The sequence below is a fragment of the Penicillium cataractarum genome, assembly GCF_028827025.1.
Source record: "Penicillium cataractarum strain IBT 29864 chromosome Unknown utg000008l, whole genome shotgun sequence".
Taxonomy (NCBI): domain Eukaryota; kingdom Fungi; phylum Ascomycota; class Eurotiomycetes; order Eurotiales; family Aspergillaceae; genus Penicillium; species Penicillium cataractarum.
In genome coordinates, this window is record NW_026622744.1 from 2,529,051 (window position 1) to 2,557,021 (window position 27,971).

At 50.6% G+C, this 27,971-nt stretch overlaps 13 protein-coding genes across 13 annotated transcripts; 5 read left to right on the forward strand and 8 right to left on the reverse strand.

Annotated features, from left to right (window-relative positions):
* Positions 1-159: 159 nt before the first annotated feature.
* N7496_010063 (uncharacterized protein) lies at positions 160-1,323 on the forward strand (the record flags this gene model as incomplete). Its single annotated transcript, XM_056702976.1, has 1 exon — positions 160-1,323. The coding sequence occupies one exon, from the start codon at positions 160-162 to the stop codon at positions 1,321-1,323; it is 1,164 nt and encodes a 387-aa protein (XP_056551976.1).
* A 721-nt stretch (positions 1,324-2,044) lies between these two features.
* N7496_010064 (uncharacterized protein) lies at positions 2,045-3,489 on the reverse strand (the record flags this gene model as incomplete). Its single annotated transcript, XM_056702977.1, has 4 exons — positions 2,045-2,527; positions 2,582-3,256; positions 3,305-3,394; positions 3,454-3,489. 4 exons carry the CDS (start codon positions 3,487-3,489, stop codon positions 2,045-2,047), a joined length of 1,284 nt encoding a protein of 427 aa, XP_056551977.1.
* Positions 3,490-4,020: 531 nt separating this feature from the next.
* N7496_010065 (alpha/beta fold hydrolase) lies at positions 4,021-4,956 on the reverse strand (the record flags this gene model as incomplete). Its single annotated transcript, XM_056702978.1, has 1 exon — positions 4,021-4,956. The coding sequence occupies one exon, from the start codon at positions 4,954-4,956 to the stop codon at positions 4,021-4,023; it is 936 nt and encodes a 311-aa protein (XP_056551978.1).
* Positions 4,957-7,594: 2,638 nt separating this feature from the next.
* Positions 7,595-8,626, forward strand: rho1 (Rho family GTPase RHO1; the record flags this gene model as incomplete). The annotated part of the gene is made up of 5 exons (XM_056702979.1): positions 7,595-7,662; positions 7,751-7,778; positions 7,951-8,148; positions 8,243-8,377; positions 8,465-8,626. 5 exons carry the CDS (start codon positions 7,595-7,597, stop codon positions 8,624-8,626), a joined length of 591 nt encoding a protein of 196 aa, XP_056551979.1.
* A 1,066-nt stretch (positions 8,627-9,692) lies between these two features.
* N7496_010067 (uncharacterized protein) lies at positions 9,693-12,329 on the reverse strand (the record flags this gene model as incomplete). The annotated part of the gene is made up of 4 exons (XM_056702980.1): positions 9,693-10,535; positions 10,590-11,873; positions 11,929-12,022; positions 12,082-12,329. The coding sequence occupies 4 exons, from the start codon at positions 12,327-12,329 to the stop codon at positions 9,693-9,695; spliced, it is 2,469 nt and encodes an 822-aa protein (XP_056551980.1).
* A 186-nt stretch (positions 12,330-12,515) lies between these two features.
* On the forward strand, positions 12,516-13,885 carry N7496_010068 (methionyl-tRNA formyltransferase; the record flags this gene model as incomplete). Its single annotated transcript, XM_056702981.1, has 4 exons — positions 12,516-12,774; positions 12,837-12,907; positions 12,955-13,082; positions 13,144-13,885. The coding sequence occupies 4 exons, from the start codon at positions 12,516-12,518 to the stop codon at positions 13,883-13,885; spliced, it is 1,200 nt and encodes a 399-aa protein (XP_056551981.1).
* A 144-nt stretch (positions 13,886-14,029) lies between these two features.
* N7496_010069 (SDR family NAD(P)-dependent oxidoreductase) lies at positions 14,030-15,321 on the reverse strand (the record flags this gene model as incomplete). The annotated part of the gene is made up of 9 exons (XM_056702982.1): positions 14,030-14,046; positions 14,094-14,172; positions 14,227-14,289; positions 14,345-14,542; positions 14,600-14,707; positions 14,762-14,824; positions 14,882-14,968; positions 15,054-15,198; positions 15,272-15,321. 9 exons carry the CDS (start codon positions 15,319-15,321, stop codon positions 14,030-14,032), a joined length of 810 nt encoding a protein of 269 aa, XP_056551982.1.
* Positions 15,322-15,842: 521 nt separating this feature from the next.
* Positions 15,843-16,712, reverse strand: N7496_010070 (glycosyltransferase family protein; the record flags this gene model as incomplete). Its single annotated transcript, XM_056702983.1, has 2 exons — positions 15,843-16,565; positions 16,629-16,712. The coding sequence occupies 2 exons, from the start codon at positions 16,710-16,712 to the stop codon at positions 15,843-15,845; spliced, it is 807 nt and encodes a 268-aa protein (XP_056551983.1).
* A 345-nt stretch (positions 16,713-17,057) lies between these two features.
* N7496_010071 (uncharacterized protein) lies at positions 17,058-19,737 on the forward strand (the record flags this gene model as incomplete). Its single annotated transcript, XM_056702984.1, has 2 exons — positions 17,058-17,180; positions 17,242-19,737. The coding sequence occupies 2 exons, from the start codon at positions 17,058-17,060 to the stop codon at positions 19,735-19,737; spliced, it is 2,619 nt and encodes an 872-aa protein (XP_056551984.1).
* Positions 19,738-20,262: 525 nt separating this feature from the next.
* Positions 20,263-22,330, reverse strand: N7496_010072 (sugar porter family MFS transporter; the record flags this gene model as incomplete). Its single annotated transcript, XM_056702985.1, has 8 exons — positions 20,263-20,399; positions 20,456-20,529; positions 20,607-21,037; positions 21,119-21,126; positions 21,181-21,725; positions 21,797-22,021; positions 22,105-22,181; positions 22,235-22,330. Coding segments are annotated over 8 exons (1,593 nt in total), but the record flags the coding sequence as incomplete, so codon positions are not given.
* A 1,421-nt stretch (positions 22,331-23,751) lies between these two features.
* Positions 23,752-25,179, reverse strand: N7496_010073 (putative lipoate--protein ligase; the record flags this gene model as incomplete). Its single annotated transcript, XM_056702986.1, has 3 exons — positions 23,752-24,003; positions 24,060-24,167; positions 24,220-25,179. The coding sequence occupies 3 exons, from the start codon at positions 25,177-25,179 to the stop codon at positions 23,752-23,754; spliced, it is 1,320 nt and encodes a 439-aa protein (XP_056551986.1).
* Positions 25,180-25,458: 279 nt separating this feature from the next.
* N7496_010074 (bifunctional chorismate synthase/riboflavin reductase [NAD(P)H] ARO2) lies at positions 25,459-26,783 on the forward strand (the record flags this gene model as incomplete). The annotated part of the gene is made up of 3 exons (XM_056702987.1): positions 25,459-25,493; positions 25,552-25,913; positions 25,975-26,783. 3 exons carry the CDS (start codon positions 25,459-25,461, stop codon positions 26,781-26,783), a joined length of 1,206 nt encoding a protein of 401 aa, XP_056551987.1.
* A 521-nt stretch (positions 26,784-27,304) lies between these two features.
* N7496_010075 (uncharacterized protein) lies at positions 27,305-27,913 on the reverse strand (the record flags this gene model as incomplete). The annotated part of the gene is made up of 1 exon (XM_056702988.1): positions 27,305-27,913. One exon carries the CDS (start codon positions 27,911-27,913, stop codon positions 27,305-27,307), a length of 609 nt encoding a protein of 202 aa, XP_056551988.1.
* Positions 27,914-27,971: the final 58 nt, after the last annotated feature.

A 27,971-nucleotide genomic window follows, 5' to 3' on the forward strand; every position in this document is an offset into this window, starting at 1 on the left:
AGATTCTAGAAGGATGACCTAGGAACGGTGTTGCCTTTCTAGCCAAGTCGCTTGGAAAAGATCATGAATAGAGGATTCATAGCTACTGCGAGAACTTTCCATCAATCTCTTAACTCGAATACTCTCAAACAGCGCCTATCATCTGAGCGATACACAACCATGTCGCAATCCAATCAGCTTACTGAAACTGATGCAATGGAATCCTCGGGTCCTTTGCGGAAATATCTTGTGGCAAATGACCTTCAACTATTGCCCGAAAATGAAATTCTCGGCCAATCGCTTTCGCTAAACTCGGTCATTTCGATTTCGTCCTCCTTCGCTCGCCTGATTCAGGAGTCCCGGTCTCACCCCGGGCTACGGAGCATCAGCGAGATTGGAGTTGGGCTACAAGGGGCGGTATTTGAACAAGTTGGCGAGTGCTATGTTTTTAAAAATGAAAAGCCCGGAAATGAGACTCTGCCCTCAAATTTACGACATGAATATCAAATGCACTGTGCAGTTTCGGATGCATTTCAATACTACAGCGGTACGACTTCCTGCTGGGTCCAAGTCCCCAAAACCTTTGAATTAATCTCGAGGAGCAAGCATCATCAGTTCTGGAACGATATCTTCCCCATGATTCCATCTGTCTACCGAGAGTATGGCGATGTGGTGAAAATGGAACGAATCCTGCCCCTCCCCAAAGTTGTGCGAAGGGCTTTGCTAGACCACTTCTATGGCTCTGAGAACCAGCTAGACTCAACTGAGCTCGACCGCGCTCTTATGAACCCCGCAAATAAGCATTGTCTCGCACGAGTTTATTTGGGCAGAGCTACTGGTGCAATCCCTCGAGAACCAGTATCGCTGAGGAACTTCCCTCTCTACCTGAAGTCTATGAATAGCTTTGTTATGGACGTCGAGAAGTTAGCAAACGAAGTTGGCAAAGCATATGCTATCATGCACTGGGCTGCCTGTGTCAACAGTGATGATGTGGAGTTTGTCCTTGGAACATCCATCGCTCAGAAAAAAGGGTCAGAGTCCGAACCTCTTGACTTCCAGCATCGCGAATTAGGGCTTTATCTGCTCGATTTCGGACAATGCGAAGAGGTGGATATTTCCCAAGAGCCAGATGTGGTATATCAAGCTTTTAAAGGCACCATGGTGACTGGCGATAATTGTCTCTTTATTCCCAATTACCGATTAACACCCAGTCTGTTCGCAGCATTCAAAAGTGGTTACTCTGAGGCGGGTGGGATAATATTAGCGGAACGGAAGCTGAAAGACAGTTTCAATATTGAGGATTTCATACGCGAGTACGAGGTATATGCCGAGGACTTTCTTTGATGGCTATCGGGATAGCTTACTCCGACCCTCGAGGATCTTTGCCAAGAGACATCTTCAAGAAGCTCGGTTGCATTGATCACCACTCGGGGAAAGCTTCGGACGCCGACTCCGCAATTATGAGAAACGCGGGAGGAACAGCCCGTCGCGGTTATTAGATAGCTGGAGCTCGGAAAAATATCCCATTTTAGAGTTGAGGGAAGGCGATATAAACAATGAGATATTTGTGGATACTTCAAGTCAAAAAGTTTGAATCCATACAACCTTATTGAGAGAGAAAAAGAACCTTATACACAATGCGCTTTTCTGCTCTTACTGTGGGATTGACCCGTCGGCCTTTTCATAGGTGCCCAGCCAGAGTGTGTCTACGTCAGCATTTGAGCAGTACAACTTGTTCTCACATGAGGGTCCCCTTAAGGACCGTTTCAACGCTTCACCCGCCTGGCCTCTTTGCAGCAGCTGTTATTGGTGGTCTGGTCAGCTATGGCACACTTTCCGCCTCTAGCAAAAATGAAAACAATGGTGGAAGCATTCCTTCAATTTTAAGCGGTGATAGACTGCCTCTCGTGAGGAATGCTAGCCCAGAGGGTATGAAAAAGGTAATTAAACGCCTCTCCTGGATTTCACCAAGATCTTTCCACAACCAGGCGCAGCAGGGCCTCTGACAAAGGAATCGTCTAGGCTTTGAATGAAATCCAACAAACTTTGATTGACACCGAGGACATCATATCCACCGATGATGAAGATCTTCGTGCGCATGGTTTTTCAGAGTGATCATCGGTGAATGTTGATACACTCCCCGTCGCTGTCGCCTGGTAGAATCGATGGTCGAACTCGCTGACGAGGCAAGATTGCCCAATTGATAGGCAACACCCACGACAAAAGTGCAAGACGAGGCTGGCGATAGCTCCAACATGTGAATAGGGACAATAGCAGCCACTCCTTGAACCATAAATTGCTCAAAAAAGGCACTTGCGATCACAGCCTTACCTCCCACAAAAGTGTAAGGATAGATGAGGGCGCCGCCGATGATACTGATGATAATCACCGACAGACGACGCCCAATGATTTGACTAATCCATCCACAAAAGGTGCCACCGAAGATAGCCCCAACCTTGGCTATGACTTGCGTGACAGTTACCTGGGTTGATGAGAATCCGTACTGTACTTTAAGCATTGTCGGATAAAGATCTTGAGATCCATGTGACTAGTACCAAATATTTAGTCAATTAATCCTGGCTATCGTAATGACTTTGCTCACCATGAAATTGATTCCAGCCGCAAAGAGGAATAGATAGATAAATATCAACCCATGGTTTTTGACAGCGTCTTTTCCCTCTTGAATGAACGTTGTAGCGGCTGTATTTCTACGTTCATTTCGTAGTCGTTGGCGCTGCTGAAAAGCCATCGTCTCTGGAAGGAATACCCGGCCAATTATGATCAAGACTGGCGGGCCAGCAGAAAACCAAAAGAGTGGCCTCCATCCGTGAGATGTGGTATTGACCAATGCTCGGGAGAACACTGTCGCAAGCAGGTAGCCGAAGACATAGCCGAGCTGTAGGATACCAGACATGATTCCGCGTGCTTCTGTCGGGCAATCCTCCAGTGCAGTGGCTACTGCATTGCCGTACAGACCACCCATGGCAATCCCAAATAAAGCACGAGAGGCCAAAAACTGTTGGAAAGTTTGTGCAAAGCCAGTTGCCAGCTCGAACACAGAGAACAGTATGAGGTTCACCACAAAACGCCACTTCCGGCCCCAACGGTCTGACGCGATGCCGAAGGTAATGGCCCCCGCAGATCTGAGCATGAGAACAAGGGTCATTCCCCATGAAATATCCGTAATTGATTTGTTGAAGGTCTCGGCAAGCTCAGTTGTAGTGAGGGAAACAGTGAAAAAGTCCAATGCATCCCATGTCCACCCCCAGAAAGCGACCTGAATATGTCAATATTTGCGTCTCGACTTTCATTATGAAACACTTACCGCAAAAAAAGCCCATTGCTGCTTATTCACAATAAGACTGTCTTGAATGGGTTCGGTACTGGGTTCATTGGGGGCTTCAAGGTTGGGATTCTGGTCGCCGCATATCGTTTGAAACTCTGTCGTTCCTCGAGATCGACATCGGGTCTCACCCCTATGGGCAAATCTTCCTCTTGACAAGCCGTCATGGTAGCAGTGATTGTCGCCTGAGATATAAACGTGTGATGTTTCTCTTAATGAATATTCTAATAGGAAGAAGAACGGAGGGAAGACATGTTATATAGGTTGCCTGGTATGCGTTGCCCCGGATTTTCTTCCCCGCATCCCCAGATCATATTCTAAGAGTTAGTTGCCTATCCGAGATGCTGTATTGACAGCTAATGGGAGAACTTACCTCGGTAATGGCATAGAGGCTTTTTTCCATTTCATTGTGATGTGGGTATTGTGTCGGCGAAAAGACTCGAGGCCGAGTCCGAAGTGTATCTACAGCATGCCAAGGGTCTATTCTGAGTTTGACTGGTTCACCCATCAACTTCACTTTAGGTCTATTAGATCGTTCAAGCACATGGCTCTTGTCACACCGCCTGTAGCGTCAGATTATGTTTGAATTCTAGACTTCCCTAAGATCATTATGAATCATATTCATTACATGCATTCACGGCGGCCTGCCAAAAACTAACGACGGTCCCATTTGATCAAACTTCAACAGACTATACCTTTCAAGTAGAAACGGTTATCAAATCTCTCAACATCTCAGCTGCATGCTCGTGAATGGTAATATGGGTATCCCCTTCATACTCTCTCAGGACGGCGTGAGGAATATGCTCCGCAAGATAACGTCCACGGGCGACAGGGACATTGACATCCTCCGTTCCATGCCACACGAGGACCTTTTCGAATTTGATATTCTGTAACTCGAACCCCCAATCTGAAGTCAACATCTGTCCGTCTCGCACGTTGGAATCTACACCTTGCTTAAAGCTCTCCCGCACAGCAGCAATCATGATGTCCACTTTGTCAGGGTATTTCTCCGCAAATGCTAGATCTGCAGGCGGCATCTTTTTCATTTGAGATCTCATCATTTGATCCAGCTTAGCCGGGTCCTGGTCCTGGGCAGGTTTGACGAATGTTGAATTCATGAAATACCGTACCAGCCACGGCGCGTAAGCTATGGCATTCAAGATAGCTTTCAGATCAAGACTCGCGCCCTTCGTACCGAGCGCCCACGGGCCTGGGCCAGATACAATGCCAACTCCGAGCAATTCATTCTCTGCAGTCTCGTGTGCACATGCGAGAGCATGAGGCCCGCCAGCTGAAACACCGATGATATAGTATCGCTCGAGTTTCAGGTACCGCACCAACTCTCGCACATCGGCAGGCCAATCGAGGAGCTTGCGCTTTGGCTGTGGAGAAGATAGACCAATTCCCGGGCGATCAATACCAATAATTCGTACGTTTAACTGGCTGGCGGCGGGGTGGAATACAGCGCTCTCCAATCGGGAGCCTGGCCAACCGTGAAAAGCTAGAACTATGGTGGCATCGTCACTGAGAGATCCAAATTCCGCATAGCCCAGCGTGCGGCCATCGGACAGCGTGACAGATTGCTTATGTCGGGCTTGCAGTGATGGGTCCTGCAGTATGGAAACGCTAGCCATCCTGGTCGATCGGGAGGATCCTGTGGCTTTCACTAGTGGAAGGAGCGCTTGCGACAGAAATAAACCAACGTAGAACGCGGCAACCGGGTCGAATGTCAAGTGTTAGACTTGACTTTGTAGTCGCTATGATCCGGACCTGCGGAGCAACGATTTGCAAGACGCAAAGGTACGTGTCTGTAGCTCAATAGCGCCGGAAGTAAAGCGCTAACCTGATAACTCGAGCTCGCGTCCACTCACAAAGCGCTGTAGCCTAGCGGGCCATTCCACACATAGAAGAGTCTCACTTCTCCTATTTTTCAAGAAGGGGGGAGAAACCAATCAGACACATCACTAAGTTTTAGCATCGAGCTTCTTAGCCCCCCAGTTCTAAAACCTATTTTTAGTCATCCAAGTTCAACTAACTAACCTAACGTTGAGACGCGGCTCTGACTCCTTTCACGACTTGAAGGAGATGTGCTGGTGCTCAGTTCTCCACCGCTTCATGCTCCCCGACGGATCAGGCCTAAGCCAACTCGAGGGATGCACGTTTCAAGTGGACCTGGAACTCGGGATGTAATACGAGGGGCGTAAGTGATTGGATAGGAGAAAGGGATGAAGGTGGGGGGCCATATCGGTAGATTGGCAACAGCGCGCCGATGGGAAGAGGCCCCTTTTTTTTTAGACAACCACTGACTGCAAATATTATTAGTAGATGCTCAAGAATTATTAGATGAGGTTAACCAAGATCTAGAGGAGATCAGGAGAAGGCAGAGCAAGTCTAGATAAGTTTTAGCTGCACCAAACTCCACCGACTCTACCAGTTAGTGCACGCCATCTGTGCAGGGTGATGTGTCAGGCGGAATGGAGATAATTACAGCAAGCTATTGGAGGGATCATCAATTATGTCGACAGTCGAGTCAAGCCTTCGAGGGAGCGCAGGTATCCGTAGCCACGCACTATGGATACACAGCATTACAGTAGGCCTCCCTCAAGTTACACGGTTCTTGACTTAGTATGGAGTCTTCCGTTCATCCCTAATTCAAAGTGCGCATGCCCGAGGATAATAATAATGGCTCCATGGAAGCAAAAAAGAAAAGAAATAGCGCCAATGATAGGTAATATTATTAGGCAGGGTGTTTACCTGCAGGGTATACGTTTCGCGCACGCGCCATCAAGGATACACGGATTTGCTGTAGGCGAAGTACATGAAAAAGAGGAGACAGATAAGTAAATAATCGGTCGTCTCAGATATCCTCTAGAACTCCTGGCTATGATCGATCATCCGGGGTTAGCGCATCTAGCTGATACTTTCAGCCACGGGCTTAGAGTAGCCTGAGGCGTCGTAGCGTGCGACAGACCAGGAGAGTCTCCAGTCCATGACGGGCGCAAAGCAGGCAGGCAAATGGTATTAGATAGGACATGGTCGCAAGGGTAGTCATACATACTTCATGTCAACCGTGGTTAGATCGGTAGCATCATTTTTAGAGCCCCCTTTTCCCCCTCCTTGACTATGATATCAGAATCTTAGATCATGGCATAACTCTTCAAGTCATAGCCACGGTGGCTGTGTCTCCGGGAAGGAGGACAAAGAGTGGGCCCTTCGGAGGAGGCCTGTGACGCGGAAATAGACCTGCTCAGCCACACATAACCTGCTAGGGCTGGCCGAGTAACGGTATTACGGAAAGAGAGCTTCGAGGGAGATCCCCGGTCACAAAGCCTGAGGTAGGCGCAAGGGTAACTACTATTGTAGTTATTAGTTAGTTAGCATTAGCTGAAACAAAGGCCCCGATTGGGGGCAAAGAATGGGCTAGGCGCATATCAGGCACACCTAAGAAAGCAGAGGTCAGCTAAAGCGGATCGAGATACCTTGATAGAGTCACATTTAGTTCCTCGAATGTCTCTGGAAATGGCGTCGCAGTCCATAAGCAGTCATCCATGTCGAGCTCTGTATGGAGTATGCCCCGTACTGGGCCCAGGGGAAAACAAAAATGAACAAGCCCCTAAAAGATACATAGGGGATACCGAGGAATACCACATCGATACAACGAGACCAGCAGCGGCAGTACCACAACAAATAAATAGCAGAAGGACGAGTATTACCATTGGATACATGTTATTACCATGCTCCGCCTCCCTTTCAACCGCAGCGGAACCCTCCAAATACAAGCCCTCGTACCATGAAATACCGTGAGATACCACGAGAGACGGCCGGTACTGCCACCGCCCAGGCAGTCTGGCCTCTATCGTCTACCCTCCACCTCCCCCAAGTCATCAAATATTCTCCCCCCCCATCCTCCATCGGAAAATCTTCTTGCTTCCATCCTCTCTTTCTTCTGGCTACTGCAAATCTGCAATAGCTAGCTTTGTCTCTATCACCTATCTCGTGAAATCCACGCCGTTGCGCCCCTTTGAATCACAGTACGCCAAAACACCCTTTCTCCCTGAGTGCCTCCTCACTCCCCTCTCCTACACCCCCCGGCAGCCTGAACTTGTCCCTTTCCCAACCTGCCTCATACACGGTCCTACCAATCTACCCTGACCCCCCATCTCTCCATATCTACCGGCTTCAACATTCACATGCTTTCTTCGACTCGTTCAACGTCTTAGTTGACTCCGAAATCTCTTATCATTTGCTAACATCTCTTTGCCCCGTGTCAAGATGGCCGAGATCCGTCGCAAGCTCGTCATCGTTGGCGATGGTGCCTGCGGTAAGACTTGTCTGCTCATGTAAGTACTCTGACATCAGAACCGCCCACTCTGCATCCCCCTTGAGTGCCCCTTCTTGGATCAACCAACTGACCGGAATCTTTCTCAGCGTCTTCTCGAAGGGCACTTTCCCTGAGGTGAGCCCATTCCTCTAGGCTCCGATGCCCCCGAACCTAAATCCCCCATCTCCTATCTTTTCTGTCGCTCGTCTTCAACCACATAGCGATACTCCTTGCTCCTTGCGTTTGACTCTCGGGGACCCGCGTCTACCCGCTCGCCACGCACGTTCTGACTCTTTGCCCATTCCAGGTGTACGTCCCCACCGTTTTCGAGAACTACGTCGCCGATGTCGAGGTCGATGGCAAGCACGTTGAGCTCGCTCTTTGGGATACGGCTGGCCAAGAAGATTACGACCGTCTCCGCCCCTTGTCATACCCCGATTCCCACGTTATCCTGATCTGTTTCGCCGTCGACTCCCCCGATTCGCTCGACAACGTCCAGGAGAAGGTTGGTTGCCTGAACATTTTGAATACTCCTTTGGGGAGCACATGGCGTGCTTCTTCGTTTGCTGGAGACATGCTGACGCGGTCTTTTTTTACAGTGGATTTCCGAGGTTCTCCACTTCTGCCAGGGCCTCCCCATTATCCTGGTTGGCTGCAAGAAGGATCTGCGTCACGACCCCAAGACCATCGAGGAGCTGCACAAGACTTCCCAGAGCCCCGTCACTGCCGAGCAGGTACGTTCAATTCGATATCGCTGATTTACACGACCGATATCCTCCCGGGAGAAAACTCCGAAACTAATCCATTTCATCTTCCAACAGGGTGAGGAGATCCGCAAGAAGATTGGTGCCTACAAGTACCTCGAGTGCTCTGCCCGTACCAACGAGGGTGTCCGTGAGGTCTTCGAGGCCGCTACCCGTGCTGCCCTCCTGAAGGTCGGTAAGAGCAAGCCCGGCAAGAAGAGCAAGTGCTCGATCCTGTAAACTACCCCCCGGCTTTGCAGCGCTCCGGTTCGAGCGAAACAACCCGACCAACAGCTGAGATTGGGGACCAATTTGGATAATTCTGATTCCCCCTGGAGAAATTAAAAGAGGTTTCGAGGAGGGGGGAAAGCTGCTGGAACCCGCATGCGATAATCGTGGACAGTGTCGAATTTTGGGCCATCCTGAAGTCATGCAATATTTTCCCCTTTGTCGTCGTCTCCGCCCCATTTTTTGTTTTTCCTCACCCCCAATTCCCATCCTGCAATCTCCTCTGCCTCGTTGGTCGCAGACTTTCTTGTGTTTCTCCTCCTTTTTTGCCTTGATTTTACAGAATTTGTCTAGGGAGGCGTTGTCTTCATCATAACCCTGTGGGCTTTTTCTTCTCTTTTTTCCTGTCCCGTCTTCCTCTTGCCCCTCGCCCCTACGCCCTATTTACCCTCTATTTTCTTTCAATCCGACTCCATGGAATCTGGATCACAATGACAAAGTGCCTCAATCTACACTTGTGGCAGTATAAATTTTTAAAAAACATAACACCCGAGCAAGATCTCCTCTCTTGGATGTAGCACGGTAAAGTACTGTATTTAGGTAACACTTCCAACCTACTTATTGTGCGGGCTCGGTCAACTAGGTCTTGCATTGGCATCGTACTCCTTGTTAGACGGGATAATGCTCATTCTCTTGCACATATATCCTGGAGAAGAGCTTGACTCGCTGAGTTTGAACTCTTTCTATAAAGTCACTGGAATGTATGACGGTATCTCCCTAGTCTGTTCCATATTACGATCCAGTTTTAGCTACAATATAGGTATATATCACATGTTAACCCGGCGCGTGGCACGAATAGGGTCGGACATGATATGTAGAGCATCAACTGTTCATTTGCATGACCAGGTAGCTATGCAAAACCGCTAAGACTGAGGCCGATACCTACACCTTAGTTAAAGGGGTTGAAATTTCAAACAATATACGGAAATCTTGGCCGTTCAAATCATCACTTCATACAACCACATTGCAATACTTGATAGAACTATTTTACATCCCGACATAAGACACCCAGATGTTCTCATCTATTCAAGCTCAAAAGCCCCTCAATATACCGCCTCGCATCCATCCCCAAACCCTCCACCAACTTGGAAGGCGTATTCTCAGGCCGGGAAGCCGCCAATTTGGACGACGATGCACCACCCAGATCACGGAAGAACCGCGCGCCACTGCTCATGCGTGCATGGCCCGACGAGGAAACGTAATCGCTCGCCCTGCGGACGATGAATGCTTCTTGCGGCTCTGGAATTGGTTCGGGAACTGGGGAGGCAAGGCCCGGGATCTGATTGTCCTCTGTTAAGGTGGAGAGTGCTGCGGATGAAGACGCAGATGAGAGAGCGTGTGGCCGGTGGGAAGGTGTGTTAGGGGTCGGAATGCGGATCCAGACGATCCACCACCCGCGGCTGGTTTTGCAGGTGCGCTCTAGTTCCTGGGGTCGAGGGCGGGTGTCGATATATGTGGAGAGGAGACGTTGGTGGATCGCTATGCTCTCCACACGAGACAATGTGGGTGTATCTGCTGGTCGGGATGGGGAGGGTGATGGAGTTCTGGGGGCTTGGGAGGTTTCGTTTGGAGGGGTTGGACTCCCGAGGCTGGGGATGTTGGGGATTGAGGAGCGGATGGTCAGATTTGAGGGGTCGTATACTATGTCGTAGACGGGTTGGCTTCGTGTAGAGAAGCGTTTGTTTGGATCGCCGGCCGCTTCGGATGTGGAGATGCGGGAAGCGGCTGTTGCAGGGGATGTTGATGATAGAAGAGGTTTTTGAAGAGGACCCAATTGGTGGTGGATGCTGGAGTAGAGCGCTGGAGATGATAGAGCGGGGGTATCTGGGTCGAATAGAAAGGTGAACATGAAGGGTTGATGCTATTGCGATGTTAGCCGGGTTAACAGGGGTTGATGGATCTAGGGTATACCCACCACATAAATAACTGCTTGAAGCTTCTTTAAACACTCGCCTGAAGAGTCTGCTAAGCGGACATGAATTGATCGATGAACGATCCGACTCCTGGGTCTTCCAGCATCTACTTCCGGCTCTGGGCTCCCCTCTTCTATGTCATCCAATGTGTCCAGATCATCGCGCGGCCCTAGCACAAAACGACCAGGGACGTTGTTTTTAGTCTCGCCCCGAGAGCCACCAAGTTGGGATTTCAAGGCCGGCGGAGAGCGTACAGCATTCGATGGATGTTCACCCTTTTCTCCATTCCCAGTGGTGGACTGCCCGGGCTGTGCTGGAGAGCTTTCGGGGGGTGGTGAAGATGGCGATGACGCTGGTGCTGACTTGTTGGAGAAGCTCCATGCAGAACCATATCCCAGAGTAAGGTATTTCATAACCGTGTCCGTTCCGAAAGCCAACTTGTCGGCCTGCTGATCACTGATAGACGGCGAGTCTCCGGTCCCTGTTTCATGACTATTCTCTTTTCGGGTGTCTAGAGGTGGCTGTGGCATCGCCATGACAAGTGGTCGAGGTATGCCTGGGGTATGCACTCTTTCCGGTGTGGCAGGTTGGCTAGGAGCTCGAGCTCGCTTTCTCCGGGGCTTTCGCCGGCGAAGAGAGGTCGGATCCCGCCCGATTCCATACGCCGCGTCGCCATATCGGTAGATCCATTCCATCCAGTGGGAAACTCGAGCTAGAGACCGTCGATCCACGGCGCCAGCGCCGGAAAAGACTACGCCATCAGCTGGTCGAGGATCGGCGTCTGAGCCTAGCCATGCATTTTCATTGTCACCTGCAGGAGCCGGTGGTGACCCCTCAGCCTGCCCAGGCAAATCACCAAATCTCGAGACAACCAAGTCTAGCAGGCCGTCTGTTCGGGCGATAAAGTCCTCGAGGACTTCTCTTTCACCGCTACCCCACTCTTCCTCTCCAACACCGATGCCCAGCTCGCCTCCTGCTGCGAGTTTGATGCCGTTGTACATATCCACAATCGGGTTTCCAGACAAGAGGAGTTCCCAGTTCCATGTGAACCTTTCCCAGAACCGCTCCAGGAAAAGACAGAACGAGGACCTTCCAACACGATTGTAGAGCTCGGTCATAGAGAAATCGTGAGGCAGTAGGAATATGGAGTGTGCGCGGCGCAATTGCTGAATGAGTAGCTGCGGAGGTCCCATCTCTCTCGACGAATATTGAAATGAAGGAGAGTTTGATTTATCGGTCGAAGAGGCCTGGGCTGGGTCGACGGGTAACCGCGTAAGGTCGATAGACTGGCATCGTTTTAGTTACGTTCATCATACAGTTGAGGTTCCTAGCTAGACTCACGGCGACTATCCACCAGTCTTGCTCGAGCTCGAGAACGACGACCCGCGCCTTATCAGTTTCGATGTACTCAAGTGGTTTGCCAGAGGAAAAGTTACTGTATAAGAGCGGGCATAAGCTTTGGTCACTTGCGGGGATCAAGGAAGTAATTCCCACCTGGCAAAGTTCACCATCCCCTGCGCCAGACCTATCTGGCGCAGTCTCTCGTTCTTGTCATTCCCAGAAGGCCTACTGCCATCTTCCTCGGCAGTCGCATCATTCGTTTCCTGTAGATCACCAGATTTCGAGGTGTAGAACACGATCTGGTCCTCTAATGTCTCGTCCGTGGGGCCAAGAGTCGGGTTGTAAATGGCGAGATAAGAGAGCTGCGCAGGTGTCACAGAGTCGGTCTCTGTTTCAGGCATCGCATCGTAAGCGCTCGACGCTCTATCTTAGCGATCGCAGAGCAACTGTGGGGTAATTGCGTCGCGACGAAGTCGAGGGACCGATGATGTTGACATCACGTGGCGACTTTATCGATAAGACGGATTAGTCCAGACGAGCGGATCTCTTCCAGCTCCAAGTAGCAGTAGTTGGAAGTTCCGCCCAATATGTTCGTGATTCGCGGTAGTAGTGCTTTTGGGCTTTGCAGGTATTCTGCTGCTGCTCGATGGCCTACGTATCGCAGCTATGCAACTCGCTCGTTTGATCCGCTTCGAATCCTCTTTTGCGGCTCGGACGAGTTTAGTATTGCCTCCTTGAAAGCTCTCCACGACTATCGCTTGAAACATCCCGAGAAGATCTCTTCAATAGATGTTGTCTGCCGTCCAGGAAAGCGAGTTGGAAGAGGATTGAAGAAAATTCGCGAGAGTTAGTTGTACTTTCTGGTGCCAATTAAAGTTACCTCGAGAGCTAACTCGAGATTCAAACAGTGCCAATCAAGGAGGCTGCAGCTGCGCTCTCTCTTCCCGTTCATGAGATTGATACTTTCAGAGGATGGACTGTAAGTCTAAGATCTGATATGACTTTACTTTTTACTAATTATGCTAGCCTCCCGAAACCCCGAATGGTCCGATCAACTTGATCATCGCTGTATCATTTGGTCTCTTCGTGCCTCCGCGGATCTTGAATACTGCCAAGTACGGAGGCTTGAATGTGCATCCTTCACTACTTCCAGAGTATGTAAAGTATAATCACCATGCGATTCGATCAAGGGGGGGACTAACATGATGTACCCAGCTTCCGTGGCCCAGCGCCATTGCACCACACGCTTTTGGCTGGCAGAACCAAGACTGGTGTGACACTCCAGACATTGGACCACAAGAGCTTTGACCATGGGACAATTCTTGCTCAGTCTCCAGCTCCTGGATTCGACATTCCTAATCCTGAATCCTGTACTGTGCCCAAGTTGACCAGCATAGTTTCCGTCAAAGGTGCGCAGCTACTGTTTGACGGCATCCACAATGGACTATTCGTGCCTCCAGTACAAGATGCGGGATGGCTATCAGAAGAAGACAGCAAGAACCTCATTCATGCTGCCAAAATCATGCCTGAAGATCGACACGTTGACTGGGCCAACTGGGACCTGGTCAACTTCAACCGACGCAACCGGGTCCTTGGAAATCTATGGAGCAAAGCCCTTGTGGCAAGCAAACCGACAGAGGGGGCCATCTCATTTCAACAAAAGCGAGTCATTCTTACGGACGTGGAAGAAGTAGATCCCCCGCAGGGATCGGAGACTTTCGCTGTTGTTCCTGGATTGCCGTTTACGAATACTCCGCACCCAGTGGAACCAAAGAAGAACCGGGCACTCTATGTATTCACTAAGGATGGTAAAGCACTTCGCATCAACCACATGAAGGTAGAGGGTGAGCCCGTGGCCGAGGGACTACGCGCTGCAATCAAGGCCCGCATGTTTGGTGATCGGTCTTTCCAGTCTGGCGGCGCTGAGTTTACTCCTTTCCGCAACCCACTTGCATGAAAATGATGCAACATGTACAATATGGTTCTATTCTATCAGCCTGATACCCGTTACAATATTGAAAGCCCCTATGTAAATTGTTTCCCAAGAACTGATTGACCCTGTTTGCCAGTATCCCCAATGCCCTTTGAATCCATTTCAGTTCTAGCGGAATCCGGAATCTGAGTCAATTAGCAATGTGCTATTCATCTGAGGTCAATGATCTTACCGACTTGGACAGCTTGGCCTGTCATAGAAGAGTTCTTCGCAATGGAGAGATATGCCTCTGCGGTATCCTCCACCTCGGGCTACAATGAAAGTTAATGAGAAGCCACGTATACTTGGAACTTATGTCTACGTACCGTATGCCCGAGTGCCGTCCTATCCGTCCAGCCCTTGATCTGCTCTGGAGAAAAGCGCTGGCCCTATGATAATATGAGCTAACATACCGTGCGGAAAAAGTGATGATGGATTCCTTACCCATTCAGTCAGCAGAAGACCAGGCAATACGGCATTTACGCGAATTTTGGGGCCCTGGGATTGTGCAAGGCTCTTCATGAGATGAATTGCTTTGGATTTGTGATCAGCGGGTTCTTTGTTCGTCAAGGATGATAGTGAGTGCTTACAGGCTGCCTTGGTCACAGCGTATGGTAAACTGCTGCCACTGGGGACAACACCCTAGAATCGAGGTCAGTATCAGCAACCAGGCGGCAATGATCATCTTTCTAGACATACCGCTGTTGAGGATGTGAGGATAAAGACACCACCGTCGGGGTTGGCGTTGAAAGTAGGCAAAGCAGCCTTGAAAAGGTGGAAGCTACTCTTGACGTTGATGGACCAGCACTATCGCCGTTAGTCTCCTTGGCGTCGCAACAATGTGATTAGAAGTATAATTACCTTATCCCAGTCTGCGTCGTCCATTGCATCCAGGTCCGCAAATTTCGTCATCTTCGTCCAGCCCTTATTCAGGTCTTAGTACGTTGTTGGCTCTGACGGTCCTTCTGTAGAGAGACTTACAGCATTCGAAATCACAACGTCAATACCTCCCAGGTGTTCAATGGTGGTTTTCACGGCATTGATACAATCACTCTGGCTTCCCGCATCCTATATCCATGAGAAAGTCAGCCACACAATTGCTGTAGACGCAAAAAGCCCAAATGGACTCTCGATGTGCAACGGAGGCTCGTACACCCTGAACAACAATTGTCTTCACGTTATATTGGGCCGCAAGCTCCGAGGCGACTTTATCGGCTGTCTCCTTGCTCGATGCATAGTTGATGGCGACATTGCTTCCTTCCGCGGCGAATTTCCGGGCGATCACGGCACCGAGACCTCTGTGTTTCAGCATTTTGATTAGCCATAGTTCTGGATATTTGACGTGCTTGCCCTGTTCACAACGGGACCTACCGTGAACCACCGGTAATCAGGACATTGCGGCCCCGTAAAGAGTAAGGCATGGCGAACTGATTGAATTGAAGGGGTTCGTTTTCGAAAGCTGCCGCTTGAGCAAAAGTCGACAAAATGCGAAATTGTATCTTATCAGGTCGTCTGGCAATTATTTGACGGGTCGCTTCTGTGAGGGGGGATGCGGGGCTAGTTATGCGATGCGATGGCAATCATCCGAGGTGCGGTGGATTTATCAGGCACGGTGGGGATTGAGACGGGATTATTCCGATGCTGATAATGCCCCTCCACTCTTTTTGGAACTGATTCTCTTGAAGAATAGTTATACCTTGCCGTACTTATGTACGTTATCTTTGCTAACCGGTATCCCCCCAGATCCAACGGGTCTGTAGTCCCCACATCGGTATGTGGAGGGAAAAGCACCGCGCTTCGGCCAGAACGCCGAGAATCAAGTAAATCTTCCAGTTTATGTCTATTCTTTGTGGGGTAAAAAGCTAACTGGATTTCGAGTCCTGGTAAATCGTATGTTTTGCATAGACATCGTAGCGAATAATTCAACACATGATGGGACAGTTCAAAGGACAACCCAGCCACAGTATTCTGTTTCCTTCATACCCCACCAAGCCCGCCGTCCCGCCAGAGGCTGCCATTGAACGAGGAATTTGTCCGCTATAGGAAGAAGAATCCGACCAGAGACGCTCAGTGTGCGAACTCGAGCCCACGATTCCACGTATATGGTTCGAAGTCTTGATATCTCGGGCTTGGAGCCCTTGCCGGATGCCCAGCGGAGACAATAAATGAAGAACCGGATGGTCTTCGCTGCCAGTATCATGCACACAGCTACGGCTGGACCATTGGTGAGGATAATGTCGGGGTGATTAGAAGGGTACTGCGCGGGGAGGGGACGTTGATCCGGGTGTCGTCCTAGTAGAACAAGAAGACAGGCCCAGAAGCAGTGGAGAGTTGAGAACGGCGCCGTCAGGTATGATTGATGCACCCGTCGTGCCCGTGGAATCATGACAACCGTGTAATTATCGACCGCTTTTTCGTTGCCGTTTTGTTGCGCAATTGTGTCCTCAAACTCAACGGCCTTTTTGGCGCTAAGCTCATCCCCAGAGCTCACGACGTAGGTGCGGTAGGTGTAGACGGAATAGTCAAACTGGTTCTCCAGAATTGCCAGCATCTCAGCCGTGTGACCACCGCTACCTAGCATGACAAGGAGGTGGACTGGGGTGCCCCTTCGACGGACTTTGGGAAGCGTGGCATTTTGAGAAATCACCAGCGATACTAGGATGACCTAGAATAGCTAATGGTTAGTTCTGCAGAGGGTTCATTATTCGAGCCATAAACTTTGACACACGAGAATGATGAGAAATCCAATTGCGCCTGTAAGGCCGAGTATCTTCAAGGCAAGGTCCCAGAGGGGCTGCAGATTCGAAGCCATGATGTCACTGCGGCTGCGTGCTTGAGGGAGGATAGGGAAGGTAAGCGTTGCTATGGCGAAAGAGACATGATTCAACCAGGCAGAAGCCAAGGCAGAAGGCAGCGAACAGGAAAGAGGGTTTCACCGCCCCGATTCTTCATGGAGGGTAGTTTCCTTTCCATTCGGGCAAAATTGAAGCTGTCGCGTCCGCGCAACACGTGCTCCAAGTGGTCTGTGCAGCCGCAACTAGCGCAACCCGGGGATTCTTGGGTTTATTTTCAAGTTTCCACTCTCCTCTCCCTTGCTACCAAACAACAATCCGCGTCTGCTGTTTTTCCTTGGCGATCCACCGCGATTTAACATGTCATGGCGCTGTTTTCAAAACGTCTGACCTGCTTCTACTGCGGTCGGCGCGCTTCTCAGCCCGTTCGTGGGCAGGTTCGCAAATTCCACTGTGAACACTGCGAGGCCGATAACTATTTGGATCAGGTGCGCATCGCGAGAAATACGCCAGCACTACAAGGCGATACTAATGTCATTTTTCGTTTAGAATGGAGACATCACAGACCCTCCAGCCGAGGACACGAATCGTTTGAACCAGGGCCCTGATGCCTCGAGTCCAGCCCTCGAATCCACCGACTTTGCAGGATCCAATTCATTCTGTTCGAAATGCATTCGAAACCAACATTTGTTCAGATCATCGCTTGCTGCATATTTTCCGCCCTCTGACGATCCGACGGATGCCGAGTATGAGCGCGGCTACGCGCAGTTCAAGGAAGGCCTCGAGGAAAGATACCCACAAGTTTGCGATGCCTGCGGGCCCCGGGTCCTGGAAGAAATCCGTAAGAAAGGCTACGAAGCCAAGGCCGATCACCTTCGTCGCATGATGGACCGCAGTCGAGCCAGCAAGACTCTACGACAGGCCAGGGATCGCAGCTGGCAGAGCTTGCTTGTTTACGCCGGCGCGTTTGGTTACTGGACGAGCGTTGGTGGTCAGCTTGCATGGGATGTTACGAGCGTTTTGACCAGTCCTGGTCCATCTTTTGATCCTGACATGTCTTCGGATACTCCGGTCTCAATGTTCTCCTGTGTGAGCCAGACAGCGCAGATTGGTCGCCTTCCCAGTGAATGCTCGTTCGATCTGGCCTCAACTGCAGGATTCGCGCTCATCGCAGGGCTTCTCTCCATATGGTGGAATCCGAAGCTGCGCATGAAGGTAGAGGGTCGAACTGGCAGATTCGCTGGGTTTGCTGAATATTACCAGGCGCAGCTTATCACTCTCGTGGCTCGTTGCGTTTTCTGGGAACTGCTCAAGGACCCATCTGCAAGCGCCCTTGGACCCAGCCTTCCCCCAGCATTGCATATATTCATGATTGCTTTCACGCTGTTGTCAGTTGTGATTTCACGCCGCGTCGTTGACTACAACACCCAGCCTTTGGTAGATTGGTCTGATAACTCCTGGGAGAAGCCTCTACGAAGCGGTGGAGCATCTCCTGTTTCCGGCTCCAGTCCTTCAAGAGAGACTGTCACACCCAGGCCTGCCGGTGGCCTACTCGATCAGCGGTTTCCGTTGGATAAGCTGGCTCCTCGTTTGCCCTCGGCGAGACCACCGCCAGGTTTCCCTACTCCTCCCCCGGAAGTGGACGAAATGGAATGGACACCATCAGCCGCTCAACCTGTTCTCCAGCCGAAAGTGAGCGTCCACCGACAGGAACGGCCCTCTACTTTTGATGGCCCTTCCCCTTTCACTGGCAGCCTTCCACCTGCTCCGAAGCCGCCGGCTTGGAATCTCCGCAATCAGCCATCAGTAAAGCCCATTGAGCAGGTTGTTCAACCTAACCCATTTCACAGAGGTCTACCTAACTCTCAAAACCAATGGCAACTGAAGGCTTCGAGCCCGGAACCGGTGTTTCGGCCCCCATCATTCTTTCCGACGAGCGATCTCAATACTTCTACTGGCCTAGAAACATTGTTTGAGCGCGCATTCGACATTGACCCTGATAGTCCCAAGAGGGACTGGGAGCAACCACCGCCCAATCAGAAATCCTACTCTCCCCCTTCAAGTCAAATTGTATTCCAATACCTTCGACTCGCTCTGTTATTGGGATCTATGACTGCCTGGACATTCTCTCAGAATCACCAGCTTTCGATTCCCGGAAACTATATTGAAGCCTGTGCTTTGGGAAGTGCCAGTCTTATTGCTGGCTTTGCTCTCCTGGAAGCAGTGAAAAGACCTCTGGTGCACTGGAATGGCATGGAGATCTTGGTCTACGTCACTGAGCTCGCAGCTGCCGTTCATCTTGGGGCTCATTTGCCGCAAGCATCTTATGAACGGGAATACTTTGACCGATATGGCAAATTGCTTCTTGTCTTCATGGCTGTTCAGGAGGGGCTCGGGTTATTAACTTCATACAAAGGGGCATCAGCTCCCGCGGATCCCGAACAATCCAAGGCACACAGCCCAGTGTCTCCGCAGCCCGTTTCGCCGCAGCCAGCATCGCCACATTTATCGTCCCCAGTTCAACAAGCTCTTCCTTGGTCTCCCACTCATTCCACATTCGGCAGCCCTCCTCCAGCCCCATCCGTCGCTTCGCACTCAGAAGCTCCCTCCCTTTCCTTCTCAACGACCACTGGCAGCTCTAGCTTTTCTTCGGGGCTGTCATCAGCCCTACCACCTGCTCCCAATTACCGAATTGCTTCATCTCAGAGCCACAATCGGTACCAGACAGCGCGCAAGAATCCTCACAGCTTCACGATGAGTGATCTACAAGTGAACGATCCACCATCGGACTACGATCAAGACTCAGACACTGAAACCGTGGCCACTACCACCACCACAATGACCGATGCCACTACCCGTAACATTCGGTACGGCCGGCCTCCCAGCTCCGAGTTTGGCTCAGCTTTTTCTCCTCGAAGGAACGAGCTTGGTCCAGGGATCAGTGGTCTGAGTCTGGAAGATCGCCCTGCTTCTCGGCGCGTTACTCGCAGTCAGACACAGCAAGGGCTAACGGGACGAAGATTCCTAGGCCGTGTTGTCAAATGATTCTAGTCGTCCCCTTTACCAGCTTATTTTTTGATGCACTTGCGTTCATTTTACCCCTCTGCAACAGATTGCTGTCTTGCCCTTTTCCCCTATCTATTTGTTCTTTGCATTTTTACTAAGCTGAGCTATTCTGCTTTTACTTTCGGTTTTATCTGGAGGAGGTTGATCCAGCGAGTTTACATTCATAGCGGCGGCGAGTTCTTGTTCCTTTTTCCTTGCCATTTTTGAAGCCGCCCTGCATATTAGGCTCAGTGGTTATGATGTACATGATTTGACGATATGAGCTATGTGAATACACCCATTTGATTCTGGGAATCAATATTGACTACAATTCTGACCAACTCTCATGATGATCCTGGTATATGCCTTATGCTACGCAACCCATTAGGTCTATGAGGAATAATAAACCAATAATCAAATCAAGATTAGGGCTAGATTCTCTCGATTACAATCTTAACATCACTTGTTCCACCCTTTCAACTCTGTCATTTGGCTGTCAACTCACGGCTCTTATCTTTTCGTACCAGGTTCCGCGTGCTCGACATGAGAGCCAGCGATTTTGTCCGCATCCGCAGTGACAATCCCATGCTCGGGATCAGCTGCCTTTTGCTGGATCAACTCAGTGACTCCGAAGAGATCATCCATCTTCTCCAGTGACAGTCCTATGGAAAATTTGTCAGTGATAAATATGATTTCTTCGACATAGTGCCAAACTCACCCTTAGTCTCTGGGATAAAGAACCACACAAAAAAGAACATGGAGAAACAGAAGCATGCAAAGATGATGTAAGTACTGCGGGTTAGAATTTATCAAGTTAGCAACCACGATGCGAAATAAGAAAAGTGTTCGGCGTGATAGGTAAAACTTACCCATAACCATTCGCACCGACAGTGGTCAACATGACTGGCACAGCCCGAGCAACGACAAAGTTAAACAGCCATTGGGTCGCCGCACCAAAAGCCACATTAAGAGATCGGAGTCGAGCACTCGGGATCTCAGAGACATAGATCCAACAGACAGGACCCCAGCCGAACTGGAAGAAAGATGCAAATAGGAAAATGCAAACTAAGGCGACGTAGCCGGCCGGAATGACTGGAGCTCCCTCAACTGGAGGGGCAATGCGAACGTATAGACCGATGTACAGCATTGCCATACCCTGAGCGATGGATGTCCAGAGAAGCGAGCGGCGACGACCGAGGGAGTCAGCAACGAAGACGAGGAAAACGCCGCAGCTGACCATTTTCACGATACCGTAGACGCCGGTTGCGAATAGGTTGGTTGCGTTACCTACGATACCCAACTAGAAGGACAATATTTGTTAGTCATTCTCGTGGTTACATGTTATACTTCAACCAAATATTGAAGGAGAAAGTAGGCTCACGTTTTTAACTATATGATGTCAGTGTGAACCCGGATACCGTTCAAAAGCGAGTCAAAACTTACAGATCTGAGGAGAATAGTAGTTGATAGCATTGGTACCAGTCATCTGCTGGCAAACCATCAAGAAGATCGAAATCATAGCACGGTTGCGGTTACCCGCAATCAACCACATCTCCTTCATCAGATCCCAGAAACCGGAGCCACCGATCAGCGCACGCTCCTGTTCCAACTGGGCCGCAATAGCCTGGAACTCTTCTTCCACGTACGGGTGGTCAGGAGGAAGGGCTCGGACTTTTGACAAAGTCGCGCGCGCCTCTTCCCACCGGTCTTGCTTGGCCAACCAGCGAGGCGACTCATTGCAGAAGAGCATTCCGCACAATAGGAGGACTGCAGGCAAGGCTTGCATTGCCAGAGGAACAAGGTACATAGCCGAGCCATCCAGATGCAACAGACAGCCGTAGTTGATCCAGAAAGCGAGCATAATTCCCATTGTGATGAAGAGTTGGTATAGGCCTGTCAGACCACCACGGATAGCGCGTGGTGCGTTTTCGGAGACGTAGAGGGGGTTGATCATTGAGGCAGAGCCAACGCCGAAGCCAGTGACGAGACTTTTAGATTGTCGTTAGTATAAACGAAATTCTCTTAAGGCCAGAGACCCGGAAGCGTCACATAACCTTACCGTCCGATATACATGGCCTCAAGATGACCACTAGCCGCTGTTTGCATAACGACACCCAGAATTCCAAGGGCCGCTGCACCAAGCAGGGCGTACCTTCTTCCCCACCGATCCGCCGCAGGAGATGCTATTAGTGCTCCGAAGAAACAACCTGCCTGAAGTGTGGAGACAATGTTGGCAGACAGGTTGGCCTGTGCAGTCTTGCTCAGACCCGTTAAGCCGTATTTGCTATAATAGACAAGTAGATTAGCATACATCGTAGCCAATGGGGGGCACGGTAGAGAAGAAAGATCGAAAGATGACAGGCTTACGCTTTGAAGGGATCCATGGTGAGAACTCCGCCAATGATGCCGGAGTCCATACCGAAAAGCATTCCACCGAAGCATGCCTGTTTATCTATCAGCTCCAAACAAAATGGCCAATCTACTCAAAAGTACTCACCGAGCAAGCCAGCGCATAGACTCTCCATCCGTAAATCTCTTTAGGATCAGTCCTCATCGCCTCATTGTGGACGATCTTTTGAAGCAGCCACGACATGTTGACAGTGCAGCCCTCTGCAAGACCAAAAGAAGAAGAATGTATGAAATATAGGCCAGCTATGTGCAAATGTGGGCCAAAGGCGATGATTTAAGTCGGTCCGCGGTAACCAACTTGAAAAGCTCGATTACCGTCGGCTACTGATATACCTCAAGCTCAGACTGCGACGCTTTCCACAGAAGGTGTCATCCGCGCCAGCTTGCTTCTTGGCTCTCTTGTTCAGCCTATAAGGAACGGGAAGAGAACGCAGTCAAGGCGAGGAAAAGGAGGGGGAATACCTCCACGAATCCGAGCCGGTGTTGAATAGCCAAGAGACCTTTGTCACCACATGGTCAGACATGGCCAAAGCGAGAACTTTCTTGGCCATGTGCTTTGTGTAGTATGTACCCCCAGCTTTGGACGGGTGGGGAGGTCGGGGGATGTGGGGGTCCTAAGGTTAAAGTTCAGGGTGTGACGGGCAGATCACCACCCCATGGGGATGGGTGGGATGAGATTTCTGATACGACAGTGACCTGGAATAGTCAATGCTCGGCAAACATGAGTGAATGGTGGCTGAATACGTGGAATTAGCCGGTCAGTGGAATATCCTTGCTTGATAGGGTATACACACCACCATGCGGGGAAGGACTTTTAGCCTGTCTTGGCAGTCAGATGGTGTTGAACACTGAAAATATTTGGATGAGAAGAAGATAAGCAAGTACTCAAGTACTAACACAGGATGGCTTGGTGTGAACCCTCGAAATCAATGGTAGGATTTCTCATACGGAGGACGTGGACGATCTATATCGAGTACAATTGGGGTTCTATATCTTTTGCAACACCACTCTTATTCAACTCAGCCCAATGATTCTGTGATATTGCGATAAATAGAGTGGATTGATAATATTGACAGTAAGCCGAGACCTAGACTGTGAGACTTGTCAAAGTCAGACCATAGATGACAGTCACTATCTTCTTGAGCATTCCAGCAGTGAGGCATTGCTCTCCCTTAAAGGCCAGCATCCAAGACTGGGCACCTCGTGATAAGCGGAAAATCTCTGCTCCACCAATCGAAATAACGACCGAGATGCAGGTACAAGATATTCAGGGAGACATAGGGTGCTATCATTGATTATTTGTATGGCTATGGTGATAGATGTGTACGGTCTAAGATGCTGTCAGTCAGATCTGGAATAGCTGGCTGGATCCAGTCTCCTCGCACTGAGGAGCGGTAGTGGTCTGCGGTTGGATACCTCCAGTACAATGTATACATTGAACTGATTTGAAAGCTATCTGAATACCTCGCTTAGGTTTATGGAAGAATGGAGTCGTAAATATATGGCTGGATGTGAAGCCGCCATTAGGTAGGCGTATGGGTTTGATCCAATAATGTACAGTAGCTGGATAGCCAGCTAATATAATACAAGTGTCACACTGCGGTGTCATTGCCCTCCTAGCAGATCACCCAGGTAATCTGCCAGCTCCTGCACAAGCGCATCATCTGCACCATCGGTCCCCGTCAAACCTTGACGGAGCATCTCTGTCCAGCGCTCGGCGGTGATTTCATGTAGCTTCTGACCGTTCAAGACCTCATGCACACGGGTGGCCTGGTCAGCAGCAACCGAAGCATCCGAAGAGATGGAGACGTTGCTTTCTATGATAGCCCCGTGCTTTAGACGGAGGAACACGCGTGTCTAACTGCTATTAGCAATGCAAAAATGAGTCGCTGGATTACTTGATGAGGACTCACCGAAGGGGGAAGAGTTGCTGGCAATGATGCACGCTCACGAGGATCATCCTCGGTGGGATATGTGGAAAAGGTGAATTGCGGCGTTTGAGTATACTTCCACTCCAACGACTGCCATCCTGTCAGTAATCCGTATCAAGTACCACAATTCAGTACAACTCACCCGCAACTCCGCGATTCCTTTACCAATCTCCGGCTCCCGTTCTCCTTGAGCATCGCCCACGGTTGCCATGACCCAGCTGTCACCGGCAAAGATCTCAGGCTCGCCGGCAAGTGCGCGTCGTGCCCGGCGGACAACGTCAGCGTGGACGCCATACATCCGGGCAAACTCCTCAACCACATTGTCCATCACTGACTGCATAGAAAAGAACGAGTCCGCCAGCGCACTCGATACATTTCCCACAGGCGACCGAACACTCTCGACGCCTTTCGCCTGTATATGCCCTCGCGCGGGAGAGCGTAGGAAACGACCCAAGTCGTGAATATTGGGTGAATCCAGCAAGCACGTGCCGTGATGCAATGCTCGATGGCGGGTCAGCTTGAAGGCCGACCCGGATACCTTTCGGAAAGGTGGCTCATCGCTGTCCTCGTGCGTCTCGGGAGGGGTCATAACAATATCATGTCGGGTATTGACACTCGTGTTCACTGCGCCAATACGGTGCAGCGCCCGAACCACCATCTCTGCATGCTTATCGCGAGTAAAAGTGGTGCGCGGCGAGATCACACTGTAATTGAGGTTTCCCTCATCGTGGAACACAGCTCCACCTCCCGACCTCCGCCGGACATAAACAGCAGCATCGTCCTGACCCGCGCCCGGCCGACGGTCATTGTAGAGTGCTCGCAGATCTGTCTCCAGCCACGGGTTCTGGTTCCGACCGATTACCACACATGGTCGGTTTATGTAGAGGAATAGGATGCTCGAGTCGACCGGTGCATTTTCTAGGAGGAAGTGCTCAATTGAGAGGTTGACGTAAGGGTCGGTCGAAAGCGACTGATAGATTTGGTGCTGAGATGATGGGCGACAGGCAAGCTCTGAGAAATGGTCGAGTGAATATGACGAATTATAGCGGACGTGCCTGACGCTACCGCGCAGCGACGAGGCAAGACATCGTCGGACGAGCATTTGGAGAGGAGCAAGGGGAGTTTGGCATCATTAGGAATATCGCAAAGAGCGCGGCCGATAGTCGGTGACGCTAGTCCAAGATAGGAAACTATCGATGAGTCGATTTTCGGCGGCGTCGGGTCTCTTACTTTTTTTTGTGTCGCATCATCCCTGTCCCATTGGTCATATATTGTTTGATCTGCTGTTGCCAACTGATCTTGAGGCAACTTTACTCATTCCTATTTTCCCCGCATATACTCTACCGGTCGAGTCTGAACCGTTTGATTATTCCCCGCCAAAATGTCGACGTGGGGTGAACATTTCCGAGTCACCACGTAAGTTTGCCCCTCCATATAGCAACCCAGCGCCAACTGCTCACCACTTCCATTCCAGCTATGGCGAGTCTCACTGCCGCTCGGTCGGCTGTATCGTCGACGGTGTGCCTCCCGGCATGCAACTCACCGAGGAAGATATCCAGCCCCAGATGACTCGCCGCCGTCCCGGCCAGAGTGCCCTCACAACCCCGCGCAACGAGAAGGACCGAGTCGAGATCCAGTCAGGTACTGAGTTCGGTGTCACCCTGGGCACACCAATTGGCATGATTGTCCGCAATGAGGACCAGCGCCCCAAGGACTACGGTGGCAGCACAATGGACCTGTACCCCCGCCCTAGCCATGCCGATTTCACCTACCTCGAGAAGTACGGCGTCAAGGCCAGCAGTGGCGGTGGCCGTAGCAGTGCCCGTGAGACCATTGGTGAGTCACACTTTCTCTGAAAAAGGAAATATAGACACACTACTAACAATTACCCCTTCAGGTCGTGTCGCCGCCGGCGCTATCGCAGAGAAGTACCTCAAGCTTTCGCACAATGTCGAGATCGTCGCCTTCGTCTCCTCCGTTGGCAACGAGCACCTCTTTCCCCCAACCCCCGAACACCCCACCGCCTCTACCAACCCTGAGTACCTGAAACTCCTCGAGAACATCGACCGCACGACGGTAGACAGCTTCGCCCCCGTCCGCTGCCCCGAGACCGAGGCCTCTGCCCGCATGACCAAGGTTATTGAGCAGTTCCGCGATGCGCAGGACAGCATCGGTGGTACCGTGACCTGCGTGATCCGCAACGTGCCCGTCGGTCTGGGCGAGCCTTGCTTCGATAAGCTGGAGGCTAAGCTGGCGCACGCGATGCTGAGCATCCCCGCCACCAAGGGCTTCGAGATTGGCTCTGGCTTCGGCGGTTGTGAGGTGCCCGGCTCCATCCACAACGACCCCTTCGTCGTCTCCGAGGATCAGCGCCTCACCACCAAGACCAACAACTCCGGTGGTATCCAGGGTGGTATCTCCAACGGTGCCTCCATCTACTTCCGCATCGCCTTCAAGCCCCCTGCGACTATCGGCCAGGCCCAGAACACTGCTACCTACGGTCTGGAGGAGGGTATCCTCGAGGCTAAGGGCCGCCACGACCCCTGCGTCGTGCCCCGTGCCGTGCCTATCGTTGAGGCCATGTCTGCGCTGGTCATCATGGATGCCCTGATGGCTCAGTATGCCCGTGAGAGTGCCAAGAACCTTCTCCCGCCTCTGTCCACCACTCTGCCCACGAAGCCTGCTACCGCTCCTAACGGTGCATAAGTGATTTTACAGTATGTTGGTTTTTTTAAAGTGAGATGAGGCAGAAAGGCAAATGATGTATCATGTGGCCATGAAACATCTTGATAGATAGTATATCCTGGTTGTGTGTTGTGCTGCCTGCTGGCTCCTTTACTGTTCCTGTGTGTTGGGGAGCTGTATTCTCGGTGTTTATATATCCAAAAGTCCGCATGGACTAGAGACAAAATTGTTGAATGAAATGCATGAGCAATGATTATGAATAAGCTTTCCAAAGTCTGGCGGGTTGGATATTTCATATAGACCACTTAGGTATGCAGCCCCTGCGAGGGCTGTGCCTGAGAGGGTCGTAACAAAAATGACTTGTATTTCATTTCTGCGATCGCCTACAGATCTATTGATTGTGATCTGGACGGTGCCATCATCCTAGTTTCCAGGCTGTTGGGAAACACGCCATGCTGCTCGCTTCTGGCGATGTACTTATACTGTCTCAAACTACTTGTGGTCAGACTTCTTAAAAGATATTATACCCGAATCTCATTAAATTAGCCTGGTACGTAGGTAGATGGCATGCCGGAATTATCAGCGAGGCCTCCAGCCGACCGCCTTACTTTCTCTCGCAAAACAAGAGCAGTGAGAAGCGCCATCAAAATAAAGGTCTCTCCCAAATCAACATGGACATTCAAGGCCCCATCCTTCTTCACCCTGCCACCACCAGGCGAGAATACCGCCACGATCTCGTTCGCTTCGTCTACTAGTTTATGGCTTCCAGCTGGCCCGAAACTCTCGTTGAGGCTAGTGTCCTTCCAAGCGAAGGTCCGCATCTGGTAATCAATTTCCAACTCAAAGACATAGCGCGTCGAGATAAACCCTTTCTTGCTGAGCTTGGTCGAGGTCACTGTTTTGGGAAGGCCGGGATCTCCCAGGGTGATTTGAATATCGGATGAGAAGGGGATGGATACGCCAGACCCCACGATTGGACCATCCGTGCTGCTTCCGGCGAAGAAGGTGATATTTGGTTTGTCTGGCGTGGGGCTTTCATTTACCACATGGTATAGGGTACTGCCGTTCAAGTTGACTTGATATTCGCTGTTCCAGTAGCCACCGGTGACTGCATATTCAATAGGGGTTTGTAACAATATGGTGGAACCCATGTTGTATTGGCGATGATGTGAAAGATCAAAGTTGACAGGATATTCGATCTCCTTTTAT